This window comes from Saccoglossus kowalevskii, chromosome 2 (assembly GCF_978046115.1).
Source record: "Saccoglossus kowalevskii chromosome 2, keSacKowa6.1, whole genome shotgun sequence".
NCBI classification, from domain to species: Eukaryota; Metazoa; Hemichordata; class Enteropneusta; family Harrimaniidae; genus Saccoglossus; species Saccoglossus kowalevskii.
In genome coordinates, this window is record NC_140642.1 from 35,981,262 (window position 1) to 36,007,236 (window position 25,975).

Consider the following 25,975-nt stretch of genomic DNA (forward strand, 5'->3'; position numbering starts at 1 on the left):
TTTTAGCGGTTTCCATTGACCACATTACAAACACTAAAATATTTAATTGTGAATTTTGTAATACTTATATGTACATCAAAACGTACCCTGTGATGACAATATATCTTTGTTCCCCATATGTAACTAAATACAATTTTGAGATAGCGAAATATACCTTCACCATAGGGAACAATGGTAAAATGCCCTAAAACAGACAATTTGCTATTTCCATTGTGCTTGTTGATCGATTTTCTCCGAACTCTGAGTACGATGATCCCATATTTAAAAAAATATATTTTCTTCATCCTTGTAACATGATATATTAAATATGTAAAAATATAGAAAGTGACAATGTTTTACGTTTGTGTAGCATTCTACCTTAAGGGGAAACAATCTTCGCAAGAGAAACCAAGAGATAACTCAGGTGGCACAATTTCCAACAAAATCAATGCTGTTCAGTGTAGCAACATATAACTGTTTATGTGCCCTGGAACAAGCATTATGTATTTTTCATCATGAAGCGTAGTTTCATGACATGTACTGTTTATTGAAATAGTGGCTCACATTTGTTTGATCACTGAAAATGGTAGGCATGATATGTTTATAATTTGAAGAGTGGGGAACAGATAAACAAATACCAACTTATTGGACACAAGAATGGTCTGTTAACGAACATTATTCTTAGGGAAACGCATATAACAATAATATAATAGGCTAAATCGAACACCCACATTATATTGGATATTGTATCAAGTTTGAGTTTCGAGGTTTTCAAAACCGAATTTATTACTTCACAACGTATTATATTATTCGCCTGACCTAAAACATAAAAATAATGTGTACTTTTTATTCAACAACACCATGGCCACTTGGTTATATACTTCCATTAAATATACTACAGATCTCGTATCATATTAGTGACATAGTATTTAAAAGAGACTCAAACGCTAATCTATGACCTTTAGGAAACTATGATGGCGCTAATATTCAGAATTTGACACAGATTAGATTTTGTTATTACGCTCTCACTTTGACATATCTCTCAGCCAAATTCAGCAGCCACGCATCGTATAGAACCATATAAGAGTACTTTTATGTCGGCAGATATGTGTCACCGATTCAGTGTCAATGCACCCATAAGGATGTTAAATAAAATATAACCAGAACAAACTAGCTAGTTTCGGTATATAACACTTGAACCAATCACTTGCCTACATTTCATATAATTCAAACCGTTATACTTGCTTATACTGTGAACCCATGGTAAGAGACAGTAATTAATAACTTGTTTCCGAAAATTATTCTCAGATAATTGAATTAGCCGTTTAAAAGTCGTTTAATTTGGTCGTGTAATCACGGTTGACTGGGAAATCATTCACGAAATGGTAGCGCCCTCTGTTGTCGTAAATAGCAGTTAACTTAGACATATAGAATAGTAGCACATCATTGTAGACATAAATACAGGTACACTTAGAGAAGTGTTATATAGAATAGTAGCACATCATTGTAGACATAAATACAGGTACACTCAGAGAAGTGTTATATAGAATAATAGCACATCATTGTAGACATAAATACTGGTACACTCAGAGAAGTGTTATATAGAATAGTAGCACATCATTGTAGACATAAATACTTGTACACTCAGAGAAGTGTTATACAGAATAGTAGCACACCATTGTAGACATAAATACAGGTACACTCAGAGAAGTGTTATATAGAATAATAGCACATTGTAGACATAAATACTGGTACACTCAGAGAAGTGTTATATAGAAAAGTAGCACATCATTGTAGACATAAATACTTGTACACTCAGAGAAGTGTTATACAGAATAGTAGCACATCATTGTAGACATAAATACTGGTACACTCAGAGAATTGTTATATAGAATAGTAGCACATCATTGTAGACATAAATACTGGTACACTCAGAGAAGTGTTATACAGAATAGTAGCACATCATTGTAGACATAAATACTGGTACACGCAGAGAATTGTTATATAGAATAGTAGCACATCATTGTAGACAGACATAAATACTGGTACACTCAGAGAAGTGTTATATAGAATAGTAGCACACCATTGTAGACATAAATTCTGGTACACTCAGAGAAGTGTTATATAGAATAGTAACACATCATTGTAGACATAAATACTGGTACACTCAGAGAAGTGTTATATAGAATAGTAGCACATCATTGTAGACATAAATACTGGTACACTCAGAGAAGTGTTATATAGAATAGTAGCACACCATTGTAGACATAAATACTGGTACACGCAGAGAATTGTTATATAGAATAGTAGCACATCATTGTAGACAGACATAAATACTGGTACACTCAGAGAATTGTTATATAGAATAGTAACACATCATTGTAGACATAAATACTGGTACACTCAGAGAAGTGTTATATAGAATAGTAGCACATCATTGTAGACATAAATACTGGTACACTCAGAGAAGTGTTATATAGAATAGTAGCACATCATTGTAGACATAAATACTGGTACACTCAGAGAAGTGTTATATAGAATAGTAGCACACCATTGTAGACATAAATACAGGTACACTCAGAGAAGTGTTATATAGAATAGTAGCACATCATTGTAGACATAAACACTGGTACACTCAGAGAAGTGTTATATAGAATAGTAGCACACCATTGTAGACATAAATACAGGTACACTCAGAGAAGTGTTATATAGAATATTAGCACATTGTAGACATAAATACTGGTACACTCAGAGAAGTGATATATAGAATAGTAGCACATCATTGTAGACATAAATACTTGTACACTCAGAGAAGTGTTATACAGAATAGTAGCACATCATTGTAGACATAAATACTGGTACGCTCAGAGAATTGTTATATAGAATAGTATCACATTATTGTAGACATAAATACTGGTACACTCAGAGAAGTGTTATATAGAATAGTAGCACACCATTGTAGACATAAATACAGGTACACTCAGAGAAGTGGTATATAGAATAATAGCACATCATTGTAGACATAAATACTGGTACACTCAGAGAAGTGTTATATAGAATAGTAGCACACCATTGTAGACATAAATACTGGTACACTCAGAGAATTGTTATATAGAATAGTATCACATTATTGTAGACATAAATACTGGTACACTCAGAGAAGTGTTATATAGAATAGTAGCACACCATTGTAGACATAAATACAGGTACACTCAGAGAAGTGGTATATAGAATAATAGCACATCATTGTAGACATAAATACTGGTACACTCAGAGAAGTGTTATATAGAATAGTAGCACACCATTGTAGACATAAATACTGGTACACTCAGAGAAGTGTTATATAGAATAGTAGCACACCATTGTAGACATAAATACTGGTACACTCAGAGAAGTGTTATATAGAATAGTAGCACATCATTGTAGACATAAACACTGGTACACTCAGAGAATTGTTATATAGAATAGTAGCACATCATTGTAGACATAAATACTGGTACACTCAGAGAAGTGTTATACAGAATAGTAGCACATCATTGTAGACATTAATACTGGTACACGCAGAGAATTGTTATATAGAATAGTAGCACATCATTGTAGACATAAATACTGGTACACTCAGAGAAGTGTTATATAGAATAGTAGCACACCATTGTAGACATAAATTCTGGTACACTCAGAGAAGTGTTATATAGAATAGTAGCACATCATTGTAGACATAAATACTGGTACACTCAGAGAATTGTTATATAGAATAGTAACACATCATTGTAGACATAAATACTGGTACACTCAGAGAAGTGTTATATAGAATAGTAGCACATCATTGTAGACATAAATACAGGTACACTCAGAGAAGTGTTATATAGAATAATAGCACATTGTAGACATAAATACAGGTACACTCAGAGAAGTGTTATATAGAATAGTAGCACATCATTGTAGACATAAATACTTGTACACTCAGAGAAGTGTTATACAGAATAGTAGCACATCATTGTAGACATAAATACTGGTACACACAGAGAATTGTTATATAGAATAGTAACACATCATTGTAGACATAAATACTGGTACACTCAGAGAAGTGTTATACAAAATAGTAGCACATCATTGTAGACATAAATACTGGTACGCTCAGAGAATTGTTATATAGAATAGTAGCACATTATTGTAGACATAAATACTGGCACACTCAGAGAAGTGTTATATAGAATAGTAGCACACCATTGTAGACATAAATACAGGTACACTCAGAGAAGTGGTATATAGAATAATAGCACATCATTGTAGACATAAATACTGGTACACTCAGAGAAGTGTTATATAGAATAGTAGCACACCATTGTAGACATAAATACTGGTACACTCAGAGAAGTGTTATATAGAATAGTAGCACATCATTGTAGACATAAATACTTGTACACTCAGAGAAGTGTTATACAAAATAGTAGCACATCATTGTAGACATAAATACTGGTACACTCAGAGAATTGTTATATAGAATAGTAACACATCATTGTAGACATAAATACTGGTACGCTCAGAGAATTGTTATATAGAATAGTAGCACATCATTGTAGACATAAATACAGGTACACTCAGAGAAGTGTTATATAGAATAATAGCACATCATTGTAGACATAAATACTGGTACACTCAGAGAATTGTTATATAGAATAATAGCACATTGTAGACATAAATACTGGTACACTCAGAGAAGTGTTATACAAAATAGTAGCACATCATTGTAGACATAAATACTGGTACGCTCAGAGAATTGTTATATAGAATAGTAGCACATTATTGTAGACATAAATACTGGTACACTCAGAGAAGTGTTATATAGAATAGTAGCACATCATTGTAGACATAAATACTGGTACACTCAGAGAAGTGTTATATAGAATAGTAGCACACCATTGTAGACATAAATACAGGTACACTCAGAGAAGTGTTATATAGAATAATAGCACATCATTGTAGACATAAATACTGGTACACTCAGAGAAGTGTTATACAGAATAGTAGCACATCATTGTAGACATAAATACTGGTACACTCAGAGAAGTGTTATATAGAATAGTAGCACATCATTGTAGACATAAATACTGGTACACTCAGAGAAGTGTTATATAGAATAGTAACACATCATTGTAGACATAAATACTGGTACACTCAGAGAAGTGTTATATAGAATAGTAACACATCATTGTAGACATAAATACTGGTACACTCAGAGAAGTGTTATATAGAATAGTAACACATCATTGTAGACATAAATACTGGTACACTCAGAGAAGTGTTATATTGAATAGTAGCACATCATTGCAGACAAATACTTGTACACTCAGAGAAGTGTTATACAGAATAGTAGCACATCATTGTAGACATAAATACTGGTACACTCAGAGAAGTGTTATATGGAATAGTAGCACACCATTTAAATACAGGTACACTCAGAGAAGTGTTATACAGAATAGTAGCACATCATTGTAGACATAAATACTGGTACACTCAGAGAATTGTTATATAGAATAGTAACACATCATTGTAGACATAAATACTGGTACACTCAGAGAATTGTTATATAGAATAATAGCACATCATTGTAGACATAAATACTGGTACACTCAGAGAATTGTTATATAGAATAGTAACACATCATTGTAGACATAAATACTGGTACGCTCAGAGAATTGTTATATAGAATAGTAGCACATCTTTGTAGACATAAATACAGGTACACTCAGAGAAGTGTTATACAGAATAGTAGCACATCATTGTAGACATAAATACTGGTACACTCAGAGAAGTGTTATATAGAATAGTAACACATCATTGTAAACATAAATACTGGTACACTCAGAGAAGTGTTATATAGAATAGTAGCACATCATTGTAGACATAAATACTGGTACACTCAAAGAAGTGTTATACAGAATAGTAGCACATCATTGTAGACATAAATACTGGTACACTCAGAGAAGTGTTATACAGAATAGTAGCACATCATTGTAGACATAAATACTGGTACACTCAGAGAAGTGTTATATAGAATAGTAGCACACCATTGTAGACATAAATACTGGTATACTCAGAGAAGTGTTATATAGAATAGTAGCACATCATTGCAGACAAATACTTGTACACTCAGAGAAGTGTTATATAGAATAGTAGTACATCATTGTAGACATAAATACTGGTACACTCAGAGAAGTGTTATATAGAATAGTAGCACACCATTGTAGACATAAATACTTGTACACTCTGAGAATAGAAGCACATCATTGTTCATATATATCAACTCCATATCACTATGCTACTTCAAACTACTTTTCCAATCTCACTGCCTTGCTAACATTGCTGCATTGCTTATATCACCCTGACCCAATATCACCTGTCCACTTCATCCCACATTCTGCTGCATATCAAAACCCTCATCATTCTCCTCAACTTGCATCACTTACCACAACAGCCCACTCCAATTGCAAATAATGCAGCAACAAATTCTTCAACTTGAAACTGTTTTATTAATAGTGTAAATAAAATACTCCATTCCAAAAGAGGTGTCAATTTGTTTGAAATTAACAGAGAGTTGACAATTATACTTCATTGCTATTTGTTGTAACAGTTCAAAGCGTGTATCAGGCTGTTCATCAGATATCTGCAAGAAATGTCCGTTAGTCTTGAGAACACGAATAGCTTCAGAGATAGCAGATACAGCCATGTCTGCACCATTGTCATTGCGTAACACGGCATCAAGCGTTCCTTTATCAATAACAAGGTCAAATGTAGAACTTGTAAACGGCAGACTGGTTGCATCAGCAATTATGAACTGTATCTGGTGATCAAGACTTGTTGTAGAGTCCATATTTAGGCTAACTAGGTGAGAAATTGCATTCTGGGAAAAATCTATACAGTACAGTAGTTTTGATGCCTTTATGTCACTGAACAGTTTTGAACTGAAATCTGATGTGCCACATCCTATATCTAGTAATTGGAATGGTTGCACAGCACAGTCATTTGGCATATACTGTTCTAGGCTCTCCTTTATGTCATCATATTTAACAAACCAGTCAAATGACTTTTCACCTTTTTCCTGTCTCATTTTATAAAATCTATTCCAGGTCGATTGTTTGCTCATTCCATTCAATAAGTCAATCCCTGCAATAAAAAAAATACAACTAACTCACTTCATATGTTAATGAGACTTTGACCGTACTACATACAGTGAATATATATAGATTAAGCGAACAGAGTTCATTAAAATTGAAACAAACTGGCACAACATTATTTTGTCAGATTAATATAAAGAACATAATCACAAACAACAATCATGATATACATCTAGTACACATCTGTATTTCCTTAGTAATGTATGAAGACACTATTAATCTATAGTGATGTTCTATAAACATTAAATGTACCCATTGGAAAGTGCAAATTATCACGAGAGTCGTCGAACTAAACAACCCACTGCCAGGAGGAATCAGAATTAGGTTAGACGCAAATGTACTGAGTGGAAACTGTTTTACGTGAACAAACAATGTTACTACACCAGGACCCATGGTGTTTGAGTGGGCAGCCGAGAAGGAATGCAAATGTCGTCCAATCTGACAGCACCGTGGATACAGGACAGAGACTATACAGTGTGGTGCTGGTACGGCTCACTCATGGGAAGAATACATACGTTTAAAACAACGTTTGTATTCTATTACCTTCGGGGAACTTAGCTACCTGAGCAAATTTCTCGGTGAGGGCATCTCGTTGAGTGAAAAAAAAGTTCACGAAACAATCTTACGGGAGCAGCCATGTTTAATCAAGAGTCCCTAAGTTGCTGAATATTTTCAATTCAAGTCAAATGTTCAGCCGCGCGCCCTCATAGTTTAACCATAGTTTTAACAAATACGGCATTAAGAAACGTATTAAAGAGAGAAGAGAAAATCTTTGCCATAATTGGCGAACATAGAGTTTTCTAACCACACAAGTAGGAGACACGGTGGATAGAAGGCAGCTGCTATTTAATATAAGTCGTTTTTACGAATCTCATCAAATTATCAACCCTCGTACTTTTCTGTCAACGGTTAACAGTATCAAACACCGCATAGTAATTGATATATTGTGACAAATTTTATACCAAATGTGCAAAATCATTTCCGGTTAATATTTTAGTTACGACTGATTTGCCTTCCCCAAAACACTCGCAACGTGTCGTGGTCATTTCTCCTACACTGTGTAGCGGCCACGTTCCATATTCGGAATATTTGTTATATTAAGGTAGAAGCCTAATCATCTACTCATAAATAAAATTACCCAATTTTTTTTTCATTTTGTAATAAACTGTACTCCAAGGCAATATAAGAATATTGACCTTAAAAAAACGTTGGGAGTCACCAGTCTTTTTTTTTTTGAGAAATTTATGGTTGTATTTTAGCGAAAAGTCGTCATTTTGACACTATTATAACACTTTTACCACAGGTTACTATGGCAGAAATATTATGTAAGTACTTTTTGTTGTTCTGAATTATTTAAAAAATCTAGGTTTTAAAAAGTGTCAAAAATGCATTTTTTTTAACATTGTGTTGTTCGGAATTGCTCTAAAAATAGCAATTTCAAGAAATATTAGAACACATTTCTCAAAAAACACACACAATAATGCTGTTTCATTGTACCATGGGACTACATAATTGTACACAGTAAACTAATTAACATTGTCATGCGATTTATGACCGTTTTTGTTTAAAATTATGACTAGGTATTAAGATAGAAACCTACTTGTAATTTTTGGGAAAGTTGGTCATGAATGGCATGACAATGTTTATTGGTTTATTACGTAAAATCATAGAGATACTGTCCAATGACATAGCATTTTTTTATGTGTTACAGTCACGTTTTTTGAGAAACTATTTTTACAGCAATTGCATAGAGCACAGTGTTGAAGAAAATGTTTTGACACTTTTTAAGATCCAGATTTTTGAAATGATTCAGGACAACAAAAAGTACCCATCAGTCACAATATATAATTATATATGTCACCAGCCTACAATTTGGGATAGGGTATAACATCTCTGCCATATAAACCTATAATAATGGCGTTATAATACTGTAAAAATGGCCACTATCCACTAAAATACAACTCTAATTTTTTCGAAAAATCAGGCTGGTGAAAGTACAATTTATTGGAAAATGAATAAATTCTATTTGCATTTATAAGTCAACTTCTACCCTAAATAAAATGTTATTAGCGCTTTGTACATCTCTGCGGTACGAGTATAATGTATACATCTTCCATGAAGTTCGGATATCCCCACAATAATACCTTACTATCGTCGCGAACAAACGAAAACCAAGAAATTCAAGTTCCCGACATGAATAAATATCGCCACCAGCGACAAAATACCATGATAAGCAAGTGGTCGTTGATGGCGTTCATAAAATAATTACCTCCACACGCTACCTCGTGCTATTGTACACATGAAAAAAAAATATTGCACATTTGCCGTAAAACGTACTAATTGTGAGCATAGCACAGTGTGTCATTATAATAAATACTGTCGCCATAGTAACTTCGTATCGAAAAACGAGCGGAATCAATCTTTTAAATGGAGTTGACAAATATACCCACAAAGCTTATACATCTCATATATGTTATTTTACTATATTTGTTACTTTTTTATTATTATTTTGTAATATTTTATTTATTTAATACATTTAAACTATCGGCACATAACCTAAACTTCAGCGATTATCAACAAGTATAATATAATTAATCAAAATTTAATTGCATTTAACATTTCAAAAATAATAACTACAATTCAAATCTAGTTGGTGTAAGCATTCACGTTATAAACTGTGTCATATTTGTATTTGTTCGGATAGATTATAACTAACAAATACCATGGTTTGGCATTTGCAACTTTCATAACTATGTACGGTGATATGAGATCAAGTTTCGCGATTTGCGAACGTTTCAAAGTAACTGCACGTTGTGCCGTCACAGGAAGCGCAGTCTCAGCGCAAACCCGTGTCTGTTCTCTACCATCAGTCCCATGCAACAGTGACACGCAGGATGGCGCGTGACCCTTACTAGCCGATTTTGGCCAAAATAGCGCTCCGCCGCCTCTTTACACTGGTGTTTATACACGGAATTTGATACTTCTTTTTACAATTAAAGTTTTTAATAACATATTTTAGTGAAATAGTGTTTAGTGAGTGAAATATTAATGTCATACATAATTCAATCTCTGGAATAGTAGAAACTAACGCATAATATAATTTGTGTTGGAAGTTCAAAATTTTAGGTTTCAAGTAGCTTGAAATAGAACACAATAAAATCACACTGAGAACGCCTCTAATCCGAACCAGGGAGTAGCAGCGTAAACTGATTACAGAATTACGCTATTTTGGGGCAAGTATATTTCTACAATATTTCTGTGCGTGTTAATCGAACGTAGTTCTAACCAATAGTGTCACAGAACACAACGGATGTTTAGAAATGTTTGATTACGTATATGGAAAAGAGCGAGGTTATCGCCGCATTCAGAAACACAAAACGTACTTTACACAATGTACGAATACACACCGCCACTACGAAAAACTGTCTGAGATGAAAACGAGACTCACTAGTTTTAATTAGGATTTTCTAAAAATATAGGTCTTGCGATTTTGTGATCATATCGCATATTGCGTGACTTCTGCAATTAACGCGTGGTCGCATATCAAACACTTGCATATTCTAATCTTATAAATCTTTGACAATACTGATATTCCTCATGTTGTCGACTGTAATTTTTCAAATTCTAATTATTCGTTCACATATCGTTTCAATCGTTGTTATTATACGACATTGCAACCCATACCCTGTCTATATATCGCTATAAATGTTTGTCAATTCATAGTTTCCCATACCGTTCACAACGTACACATAGTCTGGCAAATATAATATACTGTAGAAACGCGACAACACCATACTACCAGTATCGTCATGTAGTATTTCAATAAACATGTTTTGATGATAAAAGTGGAAACATACTGGCTATGATATTATGCGATATCCTCATCAATATTACCAATATTTGATTTTGTAAACGTGCTCGTAATGATTTTATTATACTTGTATACACGTTACAGAGCGAGTCGCTGAATATCAAGGTTATCTGCTCATCGGTATGCATATCATGTATTTGTGTTTTAATTTAGTTGAGTTCACGGGCAATTGTTTATCATGGCAGTGATATATTGATATTGAAATAAATATTTTGGTGAACTATTTACCCATGACGAATACTTAACAAAAGGCCAAAAGGTCAATCTATATTGTCTAAGTCGTTTCCGTTTGAAAAATTTTAAAAGGAAAAAAAAAAAACATTTTTACAATAAATTGATAACTGTTGTTACCTCAATGTCAAAGCCTCAGGAAAGTATGTTACGGTCCTATGACAGTATATTGTTATCACTTTTTACTGCCTTATAACAGTATGTTATTATCACTATATTACGGTCACATGACAGTATTTTGTTACAACAATATTAAGGCCCAATATCACCACGACATTATGAACCTTTGACAGTATGCCACTAATAAGATACGATCATATGACAGTATAATACCACTGTACTACGGTCATATGTAAGTATGTTACCACTATGTTACGGTCTGTGATGTGTGGACACAGGAACACGCGAAATATCAATGAAACCAGAAAGGTTTCACGTTTGACTTCTTGTTTATTCCGCCATTTTCAGTTACACCAACGTCACTACATTTTACATACCAATACACGTGGGTGTTAATGGTCTATGACAGTATGTTACCACTATGTTACGGTTTGATATGACAGTATATTGTATCCACATTGTCAAGGCCCCATTACAGTATGTTACGATTTTTAACGGTTCTGTGACAGTATATTGTTACTACTGTGTTACTGGTCTATGGCAGTGGATTACCACTATGTTACGGTCTTATGACAGTAGACTGTTACTACCATATTACGGTCTTATAACAGTATGTTACCACCATAATCGGTCCTATGACAGTTGGTTACCACTATATTACGGTCCTATGACAACATGTTACCACTATGTTAAAGTCATATATGACAGTACATTGTTACGACCACGTTATTGTTTCATGACAGTGTGTTACCACTATGTTACGGTCCCATGGTATTATGTTACCAATTTGTTATGGTTCTATGGCAGTATATTGTTACTACTATGATTCTAGTCTGTGACAGTTGGTTACCATTATGTTACGATCGTATGACAGCATATTGTTACTACTATGTTACTGGTTTATGGCAGCGGCATACCACTATGTTACGGTTCTATGACAGTATATTGTTTCTACCAGTATGTTACCACCATATTAGGATCCTATGACAGAATGTTACCACTATGTTACGGTCCTATATGACAGTACATTGTTATCACATTGTTAACGCCCCGTGGCAGTATGTTACGATTTTGGGTTAGTGGGTTACCACATACTTACGGTCCTATGACCGTGACAGTATATTGTTACTACTATATTACTGGTTTATTACAGTACATTGTTACTACCATGTTACTGGTCTATGTTATCGCTATGTTACGGACCAATGAGAGTATGTTACCACTATTTTACAGTCCTATATAACAGTACATTTTCACCACAACGTTAAGGCCCCATGGCAGTATGTTACGGTCATATGACAGTACATTGTTACTACTATTTTACTGGTCTACGACAGTAGGTTACCACAATGTTACGGTCATATATGGCAGTATATTGTTACTATCATGTTACTGGTCTATGACATTATGTTATCAATATTTATAGAATATTTATTCCAGTACTGACCTCTACCCATAGTTCAATGTGTATACATCGAGTAAATAAATGGGGTATAAAGTGAAATTATTGCACATTGCTCAAATACAACAACAAATGGTATTGCTGACAACGTGTATGTTATATAGTTATTTTCTTTGCATGGACATTCTAAAATGATATATTATGTCTTCACGTACGACACCGAACTTACAATCAAAGGAAATTATAAATTGGTCAGAAACAATAAGTATGTCCAAAAGATACAGTGACGTATATATATATATATTCGTTATATAAGAACGCAAATATAATTGTATAAAGTTATTTTTATCAAAACACTTAGCTGATTATTATCTTAATAAATATTTAGGCGTCATTTTTTACGATCTATACAAGATGATGTCAAAATGCGCGGCTTATCGTTTCCAATTGGTACTGGATAATCCTTTATAAATTAATAAATGTGGCTCGTCAGACATTGAAATGAAATCGGGTACTATACAAACAAGTGAATTTTAATGATGAATAGACAATCGAAATCAAATAGGATATACACAAACACAATTTAAGTATAGATAAGATAAATTATAAGACATTGCTCAAATAATGAAATATTTATTAAATTTAAATCGAAACTGCAAATAAAATGGAATGATATTACCCATTGTTTCATTTCATACGTGTTCGAAAATATATATCGAATATATCAAAATCAAAAATTAATATCTACATTTGAATCGCGTGTAGCACAGGGTAATACAAAGCTGCAAACAACTGCGAATGCAACAATGTACTTAACATTTACTCTTTACATTTACAACTTTGAAAGTTGAGAAGTGCCTATCGCGTAATGACAGGCATAAATTGATTGCAAAACAGGGGGATTGTATATGCTACATACAATGCCGCACATAATGTCCTACTTAGAAAATTATTTTTAGGATCATGTAATGTTTATTTGCGGCTGTAGCAAATAAGATTTGAAAATGGCCATTGGATGATTCCACTTGTTGGCAACTTAGTTATGTGCTCTGATTTCTTTGGAGCAAATGAACTTAATGAATAATGACACCGACTTGAACTGGACTGTGTTCTAACGCATTAAAAGCCTGTAATGGGGAGTTAAATATGTGGCGAGAAAGATTCGATGAACAAAATTGTGAGCAGAATTCTATTCACTAAAATAAACGTGAGTATTACTTTTTCTACGAACAACTCGAAATCAAGGTTGAATCTTTTCAAGTATACATGTATCCAAATTTGTTTTGTTTACACTAGTCTTCAATATAGGGCATAAGCATTTCCTAAGAACCTTTTAAAGAACTCGCTAGCGTTTGAATATAAATATTAATAGTAGCTTACTATTGAATGCCAACTACTCTTCCATGTTGGATGCCAACTACTCCCTGTTCCAGTAGTCCCCGCCACTAATACAGTATAAGGTAGGCTGCCATGTTGGATGCCAACTACTCCCTGTTCTAGTAGACATCGCCACTAATACAGTATGAGATATACTGCCATGTTGGATGCCAACTACCACCTGTTCTAGTAGACATCGTCAATAACACAGTATGAGGTAGGCTACCATGTTGGATGCCAACTACTATATGTTCTAGTAGACATCGCCACTAATACAGTATGAGGTAGGCTGCCATGTTGGATGCCAACTACTCCCTGATCTAGTAGCATTGCCACAAATACAGTATGACGTAGACTGCCATGCTGGATGCCAACTACTCCTTGTTCTAGTAGTCATCGCCACTAATACAATATAAGGTATGCTGCCATGTTGGATGCCAACTACTCCCTGTTCTAGTAGACATCGCCACTAATACAGTATGACGTAGACTGCCATGTTGGATGCCAACTACTCCCTGTTCTAGTAGACATCCTCAATAACACAGTAGTAGGCAGGCTACCATGTTGGATGCCAACTACTCTCTGTTCTAGTAGACATCGCCATTAATACAGTATGAGGTAGGCTGCCATGTTGGATGCCAACTACTCCCTGTTCTAGTAGACATCGCCACTAATACAGTATGCGGTAGGCTGTCATGTTAGATGCCAACTACTCCCTGTTCTAGTGGACATCGCCACTAATACAGTATGAGGTAGGCTGCCATGTCGGATGCCAACTATTATCTGTTATAGTAGACATCACCACTAATACAGTATGAGGTAGGCTACTATTTTGGATGCCAACTACTCCCTGATCTAGTAGCATCGCCGCTAATACAGTATGACGTAAACTGCCATGCTGGATGCCAACTACTACCTGTTCTAGTAGACATCGTCAATAACACAGTATCAGGTAGGCTACCATGTTGGATGCCAACTACTCTCTGTTCTAGTAGACATCGCCATTAATACAGTAAGAGGTAGGCTGCCATGTTGGATGCCAACCACTCCCTGTTCTAGTAGACATCGCCACTAATACAGTATGGCGTAGACTGCCATGTTGGATGCCAACTACTCCCTGTTCTAGTATCCTCGGGGGCGGAGCTACGTCACGGACGTTCTACGTTGTGTAGTATAAATAGCCTATGTGATTTACGTATCGCCGAAGGATCCCGACAGGTACCGAAGTTCCCATTCTCCAACATCCGGGAACTTCGGCAGTCTGATCGGAACCTAGAGAAATAACGCAAGCTTCAGCTACCGTTCCTTCGCTAGTTTCGTTTAGATATCCATTCTCAACGTGTGTATCATCTCACCAAGAGACAGCTTAATAAAGGTAAGACTCTGCCTTTACTTTACTGGCGCTGCGAGCAACTTTCGTGCCTGTGTTTTTGGTTTTTAACCCTTTCTTAAACAGGGTTGGTGGAAAGTTGTCTCATAGTTAGAGTCGATCGTCACGCGATAGACGAATTGCGTTTTTCGCACATTCCAGCGTGAGAGCTTAGTTTAGGGAGTATTCCCTTAGATTTTTTTTAAAAAAACAAAACATTGTTAGTGTTATTTATTGTTTTTAAACCAATTTCTTGGTTCTACGTACTTTTTAACCAATGTGAGTTAATTTCATAAACGTACGTTGTTTATATATCGACGCCATTTTCACGTGACTTCGATTTGTTGTTTTTGAAGTTTTTTTATTGTTGTTAACATTTCTACTGTTATTTAGTAGGATATTACATTTCTTCAGTTTGTCCGGTATTGTTAAGTTTTTATCCGGCACAATTCTGTTGAATATTTATCGTTTTAGAGAGTTTTGAAGTATTTTTTCACTCTCAGTTTGTTTATATTGGGGTCACGAGACGTCGTTTTTCTGGAAAACAATTTTCCCGAATTTTCTTCTTACTTTGTGAGCATTTCTGAGAATATTCACAGTAATTTGAATATTATTTAGTATATTTATTTGTTTTCCCACATTTTCGTGGGATATTTTTCGTAAATTGGTGAAAATTTTAGTTGTATTTCATAAAATTCTGTGCTGTGTGGAACGGACGTATATTTGTTTATACCGCCTGTTCCTAGTCTCACGAGAGCAGACGCCGTTGAATAGAATCAATTTTAAAAGTTCTTCTGTTCGTAACGTAAGAGGGTGTTGTATATTCATTGTATTCTATGCACTGTAAACTAGTTTTCATAGCTGTGATTGAATATCTTTGTATACAGTGTGTTGTAGACCTTCTTTATTGGATTTCTTTTTGTTAATGAACAAACGAACTGTTTAGATTGTGAGTGTTTACATTACAGTGAAGGTCAATTTACTGTAACCATTATACTTTTTTCTCCATCATTTTTAGGAGATATTTTCTTCGGACCCTAGTACTGTTTAAGGGTTGCAATATTAATTATTTTTGTGTATATTATGTTATCAATTTTTTAATTTTTATTGTCGGAGGTTTATAGTATTTATTTTTCCTGTATTTTTAGGAAGTATTTTGAATACTTAAATCTAGATTTTAAGAGTTCATCATTGATATTTTCTCATTGTACTTAAGTGTTTACCCTTATTATACGGGTATTATATTTCAAAATTGTACTGTGTTATTTTTAAAATTTATTTCTTGTTTCAAAATGTCAAAGAAAATTAATATCAATGATTGTAGTTATGATACATTGTTACGTCTGCCCAGAGTGGGTCAAAGAACAGCAGACAGAATAATGCAGTTGAGAGAGGAGAATGGAAAATTGACCATGGCAATGTTGGAAGACATCCCGCATTTTCAAGTGTCAGGTGAGCTGAGGGAATTGATTACTTTTGGGAATATTGTAGAAGATCGTCCTAAAACCCCTGATGATTGGTATGACCGTGTATTAGAGGAGGAAAGAAGAAGTTATTGTGATAGAGAAGATGACAGAGATGAGGATAGAAGCTTGGAGAGGGATAAAAGAGATGAACGTCATTTCAATCGTGACTATAGTGGTAGAGAAGATTATCACAGAGACTACCATTATCCCTCAAACAGTAGGGGGGAAGAGGAGAGAGAATGGAGGAGACATGATGAGAACTCCAAATTCCAAGAAAGGATGGAAGGGGTAATTAGAAGACAAAATCAGGTACCAAACAAATATCTCACTCCTACATCAATTTTCCCTAGACAAAGGGAAGATAGTTTCCCCCCTTCATATCATTATAAGGGTGAAGCGAGAGGAAATAGATCAGACCAGGCACCTATGTACAGAGAATATGATCACAGTCATTTGGCAGGGGATAGATCTGCATCGCCAGTACAAATTATTTCCCCTTATGAAAGAGCTGAGAGGAAACACAGGGGTGGATCAGTGGCTATTCCTAAGCCGTCCAGTATCCCAAAGTCTTTGATGTATGATGGGAGTTCTAAATGGCGTACCTTTTTCATCAAATTCACCAAGTATGCGAAAGCTCAACAGTGGTCTAATCTGGTGTGTAAAGACTTCCTGTGTTGGTTTTTGGAAGGTAAGGCCAGTGATCACTACACCTTATTGGTAGACCGGGATCCAGAGATCCGTTATAATGAATTGATAGAAAAATTGGAGAAGAGATTCGGATTCAGGGAACTTCCAGAGACTGCCCAAGTTGAATTCCATCAAACAAAACAGAAACGAGGGGAGTCACTGGAAGACTGGGCAGATCGGGTTTTATCCCTGGCGACACAGGCTTATGCGGATGTTCCAGATGAACATATGTATAAACAAGCTGTGATGAGGTTCTGTCAGGGCTGTGCTGATAAAGAGGCTGGACAGTATGCAGCCAACCAGCGTCCTAAAACAGTAGAGGATTCAATAGATCAAGTTCGTTGGTATCAGCACATCAATAAAGCAATATACGGAAAGTCTACCAAGCGTGAGATTGGATATGAAGGCAATGATAGCGATGGTAATGGTGATGAAGTGTCCGTAAAGGCTATAGGACGACAGTTTTCTCCATCTAGACAGTTCAGTAACAACTTGCCACGTGATAAGCATGATTTTGGTCGTGATGATAGAAAAATGGAGAATCCTAATGGTGTTGAAGTACGTTTGTCACGACTGGAGGCTCATATGTCAGCATTAAGATCTACCATGGAGACAATGGTGACACAGTTTAAAGGGGTAACTAGTATGCTTAATAATCGTCAGCGAAGCAGTAGTAGATCCCCTTCCCCTTCCAACAGGGGATGTTTTTCATGTGGAAGTTTGAGTCATTTCAAACGAGATTGTCCCAATTTAACTGGGAGGTCAGATTCTGATAACAAAAGGGTCCAGTTTGTTGATTTAAACGAACAAGGGTCAGTGAATCAGGCCTAAGCTTGACCCTGCCACAAAATAAGGGCCTTCCGATAATCACTGAGAATAATGTATCTACCAACATTGATGATGTGGAATCCAAGACATGTAATGTTATGGTGAATGTGGGTGCAATGATTTCGGAAGCAAAAGAAGTAGTTACATACCGTTTGAGCTCAGGACCTATGTACTCTGTACCTATCAAAGTACAGGGGTACTCAACTCAAGCGGTAGTAGATACAGCGGCAGAGGTAACCATTATTTCAGATAGACTGTTTCAACGATTGCAGAATAAACCCTCCATTATTCGAAAAGTAAAAATGCAGACAGCTGGTAGGGAGCTTAAGATGGATGCAGCAATCGTGGGACCAGCTACTATAACTTTAGGTGAAACTGAAATTGGTATGAATGTATATGTGGCTTCGATTGAAGATGATATGTTGCTGGGATTAGATTTTCTACAACCAAACAAGGTGCGAGTAATGATGGATAGAAATCTATTGGAGTTTGGTAATGAGGCTATTCACATGACATTTTCTGTCAACAAATCAAGCCCTAGGGTTAATAGGGTCATTTCAATTGCCAGGGTTGAGATACCCCCTAACCATGCAGTGAAAATGAAATGTCAAATCAATACTGAGATGGGTTTATATATGTTGGAGCCATTGAACAATCTGGAGGTAATGCTTATGAAAACTCTACATAGTGGTGGAAATAATCCAACAGTTTGTTTGGTGAACCCAACAAATTATGAAGTGGTATTGGGCCCTGGTAGGGAAATAGCTAACGCTGTACCAGTCGATATGGTCCCTATGATGGGGGAGGATGAGAAATTGGTCTGCCACACACGGGTGGAAAATATCCCTTTATGTTCAAGGGATGGGAGTGACTCTATGCAAATCCCTGAACATCTTCAAGAATTGTATCAACGCTCTAGTGCACATCTTGATCCACATGAGACAGAACAATTAAGGTTATTATTGTGTAACTACAAAGATGCATTTGCGGTGGATGATTTTGATTTAGGAAATTTTTCTGCAATCAAACACCGTATTGATACAAGCGACAGTAACCCTATAAAACAACATCTACGAAGAACTCCTCGCTGCTTTGTACAGGAAGAAGAAGCACATCTCAAAAAGATGCTGGAGTCTGGTGTTATCGAACCATCGGTGTCTGAGTGGGCGTCGGCTCCAGTGCTGGTAAGAAAACGAGATGGTAAAGTGCGATGGTGTGTGGACTATAGAGCTTTGAATAATGTCACTGTGAAAGATGTTTTCCCTCTACCATTAGTAGAAGAATGTCTAGACACGTTATCTGGTAACATCAGGGAAAGGAGGGTAAGAGCACATTTGCTGGGTGGTAATATTGAGGTTACAGTAGATGAAAAAGACCCATCATCACTGCCAGCATTACCAGCCGGTGAGGCTTCTGGTTCGACAACGACGTCACTGCCAACTCGAATAGTGACGCTAGCTCGTCCTGAAGAGAAGAAAAGTGAGTTGATCCCAAAGTGTGCTCCTGCACCACCACAGCCAGGGAGAACCATGGAGAGAACTTCCCCGTGTCCACTCCCGGGATGTAGGATTTGGACAAGAGCCGTAAAAGGGCATTGTTTTAGAGAACACATCCCAGTGGTATTGTGGGAGAAATCTGAATCTTTTCAAATCTTTTCAAATCTATTTGTGAAGATTACTTTCAAAATTTCTCCCTTGATCTGTGAAGATCTGAAAGGGATAACCAAAGCGTGCGAAAAATTCGTTGATCGCTCCTTGTGCAGTCACCTCAGCTGTTTGAGATGGTAAGGGAATACACTCTACCCATTTTGTAAATTGATCAACCATCATCAAAATATATTCATTTCCCAAGGATGTTTTGGGTAATGGTCCCAAAAAATCCATGTGTACTCTTTCCATTGGAGAACCCGCATGATATCTGGTTAATGGGTATCTTGCGTGCTTATTTCCCTTTTTACTTTCTCTGCATATCCTACACTTGGTTACGAAATTCTGAATATCTTGTGAAATACCATACCAGTAATATTTATCCTTCATACGAGCTCTCGTACGACCAATTCCCTGGTGTCCAGCTGCTGGGATATTGTGATTCAATTCCATTACTTCTTTTTTCAGAGATTCTGGAACCAGTAATTGTTGTTGAGTACCCTCCAACTTATTTTTCCAAATCACTCCATTTTCCAGGGAAAACCTTTCCCTATTAATCCAATAGTGTTTAACGGCAGGGCTAGACAAGAATAGGTCATTCTCGGATGGATATTTTGATAACTTCATCCAATCCAATAAAATTTTAAGATCAGGATCTTCTAACTGAGCCTGTTGTAAATTTTCATCCGGATATTCCTCTGTAGAATTGTTAATATTCTTTTGTCCTGCCCTAGTTGTTATGTACACACGTGGATACCATTGAATCGCATCCTCTTCGGTTGGATCGACCATGATCTCAATATTCGAATGCGTACACTTTCCTGTATCCTTAGGAATATTACAATCACCACTATTATTGTCAGACCATTCAAAACCTCCAGGGTCCCATATATTTGGGTCTAGATATTTTTGCACACCATCCAGCTCATCTTTTTCGGATGATGTACTCATACTTCTCACCATCTTCCTATCTCTGGCTGATAGTGGGATAACATCATCTACATCACGTACAAAACCAAACCAATTCTCGTGGACTCTGGAACAATATTTACATCCTCCACATGGTAAATCTCTCAGAAGTTTTCCATGACGGTATTCTTCACATCCCAAATCATTGGGAATCCTTGACAACGCATCTGCATTGAGATGTTTCTTTCCAGGGCGATGCTCTACTGTCATATCATACTGACTTAATTCTTCCAACCATCTTGCCAACTGCCCCTGTGGTTCTTTAAATCGCAATAACCAAGTAAGACTACTATGATCAGTACGAACAATAAAATGATTACCCAGAAGATAATGGCGAAATTGTCTTGTAAAACGTATTACAGCGAGCAATTCTTTTCGCGTCGTACAATACCGTCTTTGTTCACTTGATAATGCAAAACTCCCATATGCAATGACTCTCTCTTCATTATTTTGCACTTGCAGTAACTCAGCTCCAATCGCCAAATTAGAGGCATCTGTATCCAGTATAAAGGGATCCCCTCTAGTCGGTAGAGCAAGTACTGGAGCTGATATCAATGCGTTTCTTATTGCGTCAAAAGCTGCTTGTTGTTCACCCTCCCATTTAAAGGGTTTCTTACCAGTAATACTATACAATGGGGTTGCTAATTTGGCAAAATCTTTGATAAAAGACCTATGATAATTTGCCAAACCCGCAAATCGTTCCACCTCTTTGGAGTTCCTTGGTACCGGCCAATCTCTGACTACATCAATTGAAGACTTTTCCAATTCCACTGTACCATTTTTAATGTTTCTACCTAGGAAATTGACCTCTCTTTGAAACAGCTCACACTTTTTGGGCTTAAGTTTAAGTTCATACTGTAGCATACGCTTAAACACATTTTCTAGATTTTTGATATGATGACTGAAATCCAGACCCAACACTAAAATATCGTCCAGAAACGCTAACACCACATCCCATGTCAATCCTCTCAGCACCAATTCCATGATTCTGGCATAGGTTGCAGGCGCATTGCAAAGTCCAAAAGCCATTTTACGGAAATGGAATAGACCATATTTGGTTGTGAATGCTGTTTTATGCTGACTGTCTGGTTCGATAGGCACTTGCCAATATGCTGAATTTGCATCTAATTTTGAAAACCATTTGTTACCAGATAACGTGTCTAGTATTGCATATTCATAAAACAAGAACCACTGCTTATCGACCATCTGCAAATGGTCAAGTAGAACGATACAATCGCACCCTGATGGATGCAGTGAGGTGTTTTTTGAAAAACAAACAAAATGAATGGGATAAACACCTTCCTCAGATAGCAGGTGCTCTTCGTTCATCAGTCAACAGGAGTACTGGTTTCACCCCAAATAAAATGATGATTGGGAGAGAAATAAATCAACCAGCAGATTTGGTATATGGCTTCAAGGATCTAGAAAAAATGAAGACATACGATGAATATGTAATAGACTTAATTGAAGCGATTCAGATGACACATGTGATAGCACGTAAGACTCTGAAAACAAATCAATTAAGAATGAAGAGGGATTATGACCTTAGAACACATGAACATTCTTACAGTGTAGGTGATAAGGTATATGTTCTGGATACAGCTTCGGTTAAAGGGAAAAGCCGTAAGCTTTTGAGACCCTGGAAGGGTCCAGGAATTATTATTAAAAAATTTACACCCTATCTTTTTAGGGTCAAGATTAGAAAAGATATTATTACTGTTAACCATGATAGATTAATGCGCTGTGAAATACAGGAATTACCAGTATGGATAAAGCGTTACCAACATAGATGTTTGGGTGATCAAAGCAAAATGTCAGACAAATTATTCTGTTTATGTAGGAAACCTGACGATGGTAAACTCATGATCCAATGTGACTCATGTTATGAGTGGTTTCATGGAGATTGTGTCGGGGGTATTTCACGTGCGGAGTTAAACAGTAATAATTATATATGTCCCTCTTGTAAAGGGCCGGAATAAAATATTTAAGGTTAAACATCGTCACTCAGAGTAACTGATCCGTATTAGGGATTTATATATTTTATCTTACAGGATGAGTGACGAAGAGAAAAGGAGTTGGAAAAGCAGCAGTAAGAAGCCAAGACACCCTTATGGGGTTGAGGAGGAGGAGGCTGCGGAAGGCGAGATTCCAAGAGACCCCTTTGGGGTTGAGGATGAAACTGTGGGAGGAGGAATTCCAAGAGACCCCCTTGGGGTTGAGGAAGGAGCTTGTGGTGGCGAGGATCCAAGAGACCCCCTTGGGGTTGAGGAAGGAGCTTGTGGTGGCGAGGATCCAAGAGACCCCCTTGGGGTTGAGGATGGAGCTTGTGGTGGCGAGGATCCAAGAGACCCTAATAGGGTTGAGGGGGGCACCAAGGCTAGTGAGTATTCAAGAATCCCTAATAGGGATGAGAAATTAGAAGAGATAAATAGGGCAAGTCGTCGGGATAGATTACTAGATCCATTCAAGGTAATTCTAAACCTGGCACTATGCAAGGGAGTCAGTGAAAAGAATCTGAAAGCGGCACTAGTAGATCAATACCGGGTGGCGGTGAGATATGGCAGATGGGGATGGGTGCGTGAAATGCACAAGGAAGCTTTGCAGTTGTTTGGCAGGAGGTGGATTGTAGAAAATATACCTCATCAAAACCCGAGATACAACACGGTGCCGCAGAAGAAAGCTATTAGGTGTGTGGAAACCCCGGCTGGTTTGTGTAGGGATGTTCGTTTAAAAAGTGACAAAGATCTGGAGATTAGAAGGGAAAATGCAGCCGAGGTGACACAGCAGGATAAAAAAATGAAGGATGTTCGACCGAAAGAGAGAGGGATATCCCGGGCAATCGGGAGTCCCTCTACCTCTGAGCCCAGCTGGAAGAAATCTAGGGTGGAGCCAGTGAAGAGTACAGAGTCCCAACAAATTGGGAGATCTAAAAAGGAGGGACGAAGAAGACCAGAACCACAGGTAACAAAATCAAGATTAGAAAAAGGAAAAGGCAGAGTATCCCAGGAAACTGGGGTTTCTGAAGCTGGTAACATCAGGGAAAGGAGGGTAAGAGCACATTTGCTGGGTGGTAATATTGAGGTTACAGTAGATGAAAAAGACCCATCATCACTGCCAGCATTACCAGCCGGTGAGGCTTCTGGTTCGACAACGACGTCACTGCCAACTCGAATAGTGACGCTAGCTCGTCCTGAAGAGAAGAAAAGTGAGTTGATCCCAAAGTGTGCTCCTGCACCACCACAGCCAGGGAGAACCATGGAGAGAACTTCCCCGTGTCCACTCCCGGGATGTAGGATTTGGACAAGAGCCGTAAAAGGGCATTGTTTTAGAGAACACATCCCAGTGGTATTGTGGGAGAAATCTGAATCCCCTGAGAGGAAGGTTACTTTTGCGATAACCACATTGGGATCTCTCGCTTTTGGAAGAGAAGCAAGATGGGAGAAGATATATATCTGGGTGGTGAATTACTTCCATAGAGAATTTGCCGACAACTGGAATGTGACCCCCACGTATGAGCGGAAGATGAACAACATCTGTAGAGAGTATGGTTGGCTGATCCCACCTAGATATACATTTCGCCCACCGAGCAGCCCTGCGGTGCTGATCCACTGGAGAGTTATCATGGTCCTTCTGAGATGGCTGACGCCAAGTCAGAGGGAACATTTTAAGAACTTGTTCCCTGAAGAACAACCTCCAGCTGAGTAGAAGTACCACAGGAGAACCCATCAATTTGGGTGGAAGGTGTACCCACTGTGGTGGGTAATTTTTAACTGACTGACTAGACTTAGTTTACCCATTATTATGGGTGACTTACAACCGATTGACTAGACTGGGCTGTTCATTTATTTGGGAGTCATTGACAAGACTCAGTCTACCCATCATTATGGGTGGCTTACAATTCACTGACTGACTGACTGACTGACTGACTGACTGACTGAGTGAATGACTGATTGCACTACGCACATTCCCCATCTATATGGGGTAAATAGACTGACGGACTAACTGATCAGATGGATTTTGGATGTATTGGAACATGATGGATGTTGAGTTGCGTTTTGTTAGTTAGTCCATATCATGTAACAATGCATTTGATAACCATCTGAGTTACTGACTTGACACCTAGGCGATACTGGCCTAAATCACATGGGCTTGATACTGGAAAAGAAGATTATAGGATAATGGAACCATCACCGAAAAAGATGACGGAGGAGAGTGTAGTATAAATAGCCTATGTGATTTACGTATCGCCGAAGGATCCCGACAGGTACCGAAGTTCCCATTCTCCAACATCCGGGAACTTCGGCAGTCTGATCGGAACCTAGAGAAATAACGCAAGCTTCAGCTACCGTTCCTTCGCTAGTTTCGTTTAGATATCCATTCTCAACGTGTGTATCATCTCACCAAGAGACAGCTTAATAAAGGTAAGACTCTGCCTTTACTTTAGTTGCTAAGACGCGCACCATTGTACCACGTATTTCTATGGGCTTTGTGCGCGCTGCTGTGGAACGCCGGTGGAACCGATGAAAACTCGAGAAAACAACACAAACTCAACTTTGAAGTAATCCCAAACAACCAAATTCATATATGTTACACACGTAGGGCTAATCTTGTTACAATGTTCAGGGGACTCTCAACAATCATCGCAAAGTACCGTTTTCTGCAAGTTTTTGGTCTTTGTTTTCACCGCGAGGGTTGCCAGGCGGTAGAAAATGCCCGGATGTCCGCCTCCGAGGATACATCGTCAATAATACAGTATGAGGTAGGCTACCATATTGGATGCCAACTACTCTCTGTTCTAGTAGACATCGCCACTAATACAGTATGAGGTAGGCTGCCATGTTGGATGCCAACT

General features: G+C 37.2%; 2 protein-coding genes across 2 annotated transcripts; one reads left to right on the top strand and one right to left on the bottom strand.

The window, feature by feature from the left end:
• Positions 1-6,489: 6,489 nt before the first annotated feature.
• On the bottom strand, positions 6,490-7,773 carry LOC100370417 (citrate synthase-lysine N-methyltransferase CSKMT, mitochondrial-like). Its single transcript, XM_078011297.2, has 2 exons — positions 7,701-7,773; positions 6,490-7,146 (listed from the first exon to the last, which is right to left on the bottom strand). Exon 2 carries the CDS (start codon positions 7,124-7,126, stop codon positions 6,494-6,496), a length of 633 nt encoding a protein of 210 aa, XP_077867423.1. The 5' UTR covers positions 7,127-7,146; positions 7,701-7,773; the 3' UTR covers positions 6,490-6,493.
• Positions 7,774-18,606: 10,833 nt separating this feature from the next.
• Positions 18,607-20,075, top strand: LOC146748952 (uncharacterized). The gene is made up of 2 exons (XM_085505805.1): positions 18,607-19,987; positions 20,026-20,075. The coding sequence occupies exons 1-2, from the start codon at positions 18,607-18,609 to the stop codon at positions 20,073-20,075; spliced, it is 1,431 nt and encodes a 476-aa protein (XP_085361931.1).
• The last annotated feature ends 5,900 nt before the right edge of the window (positions 20,076-25,975 follow it).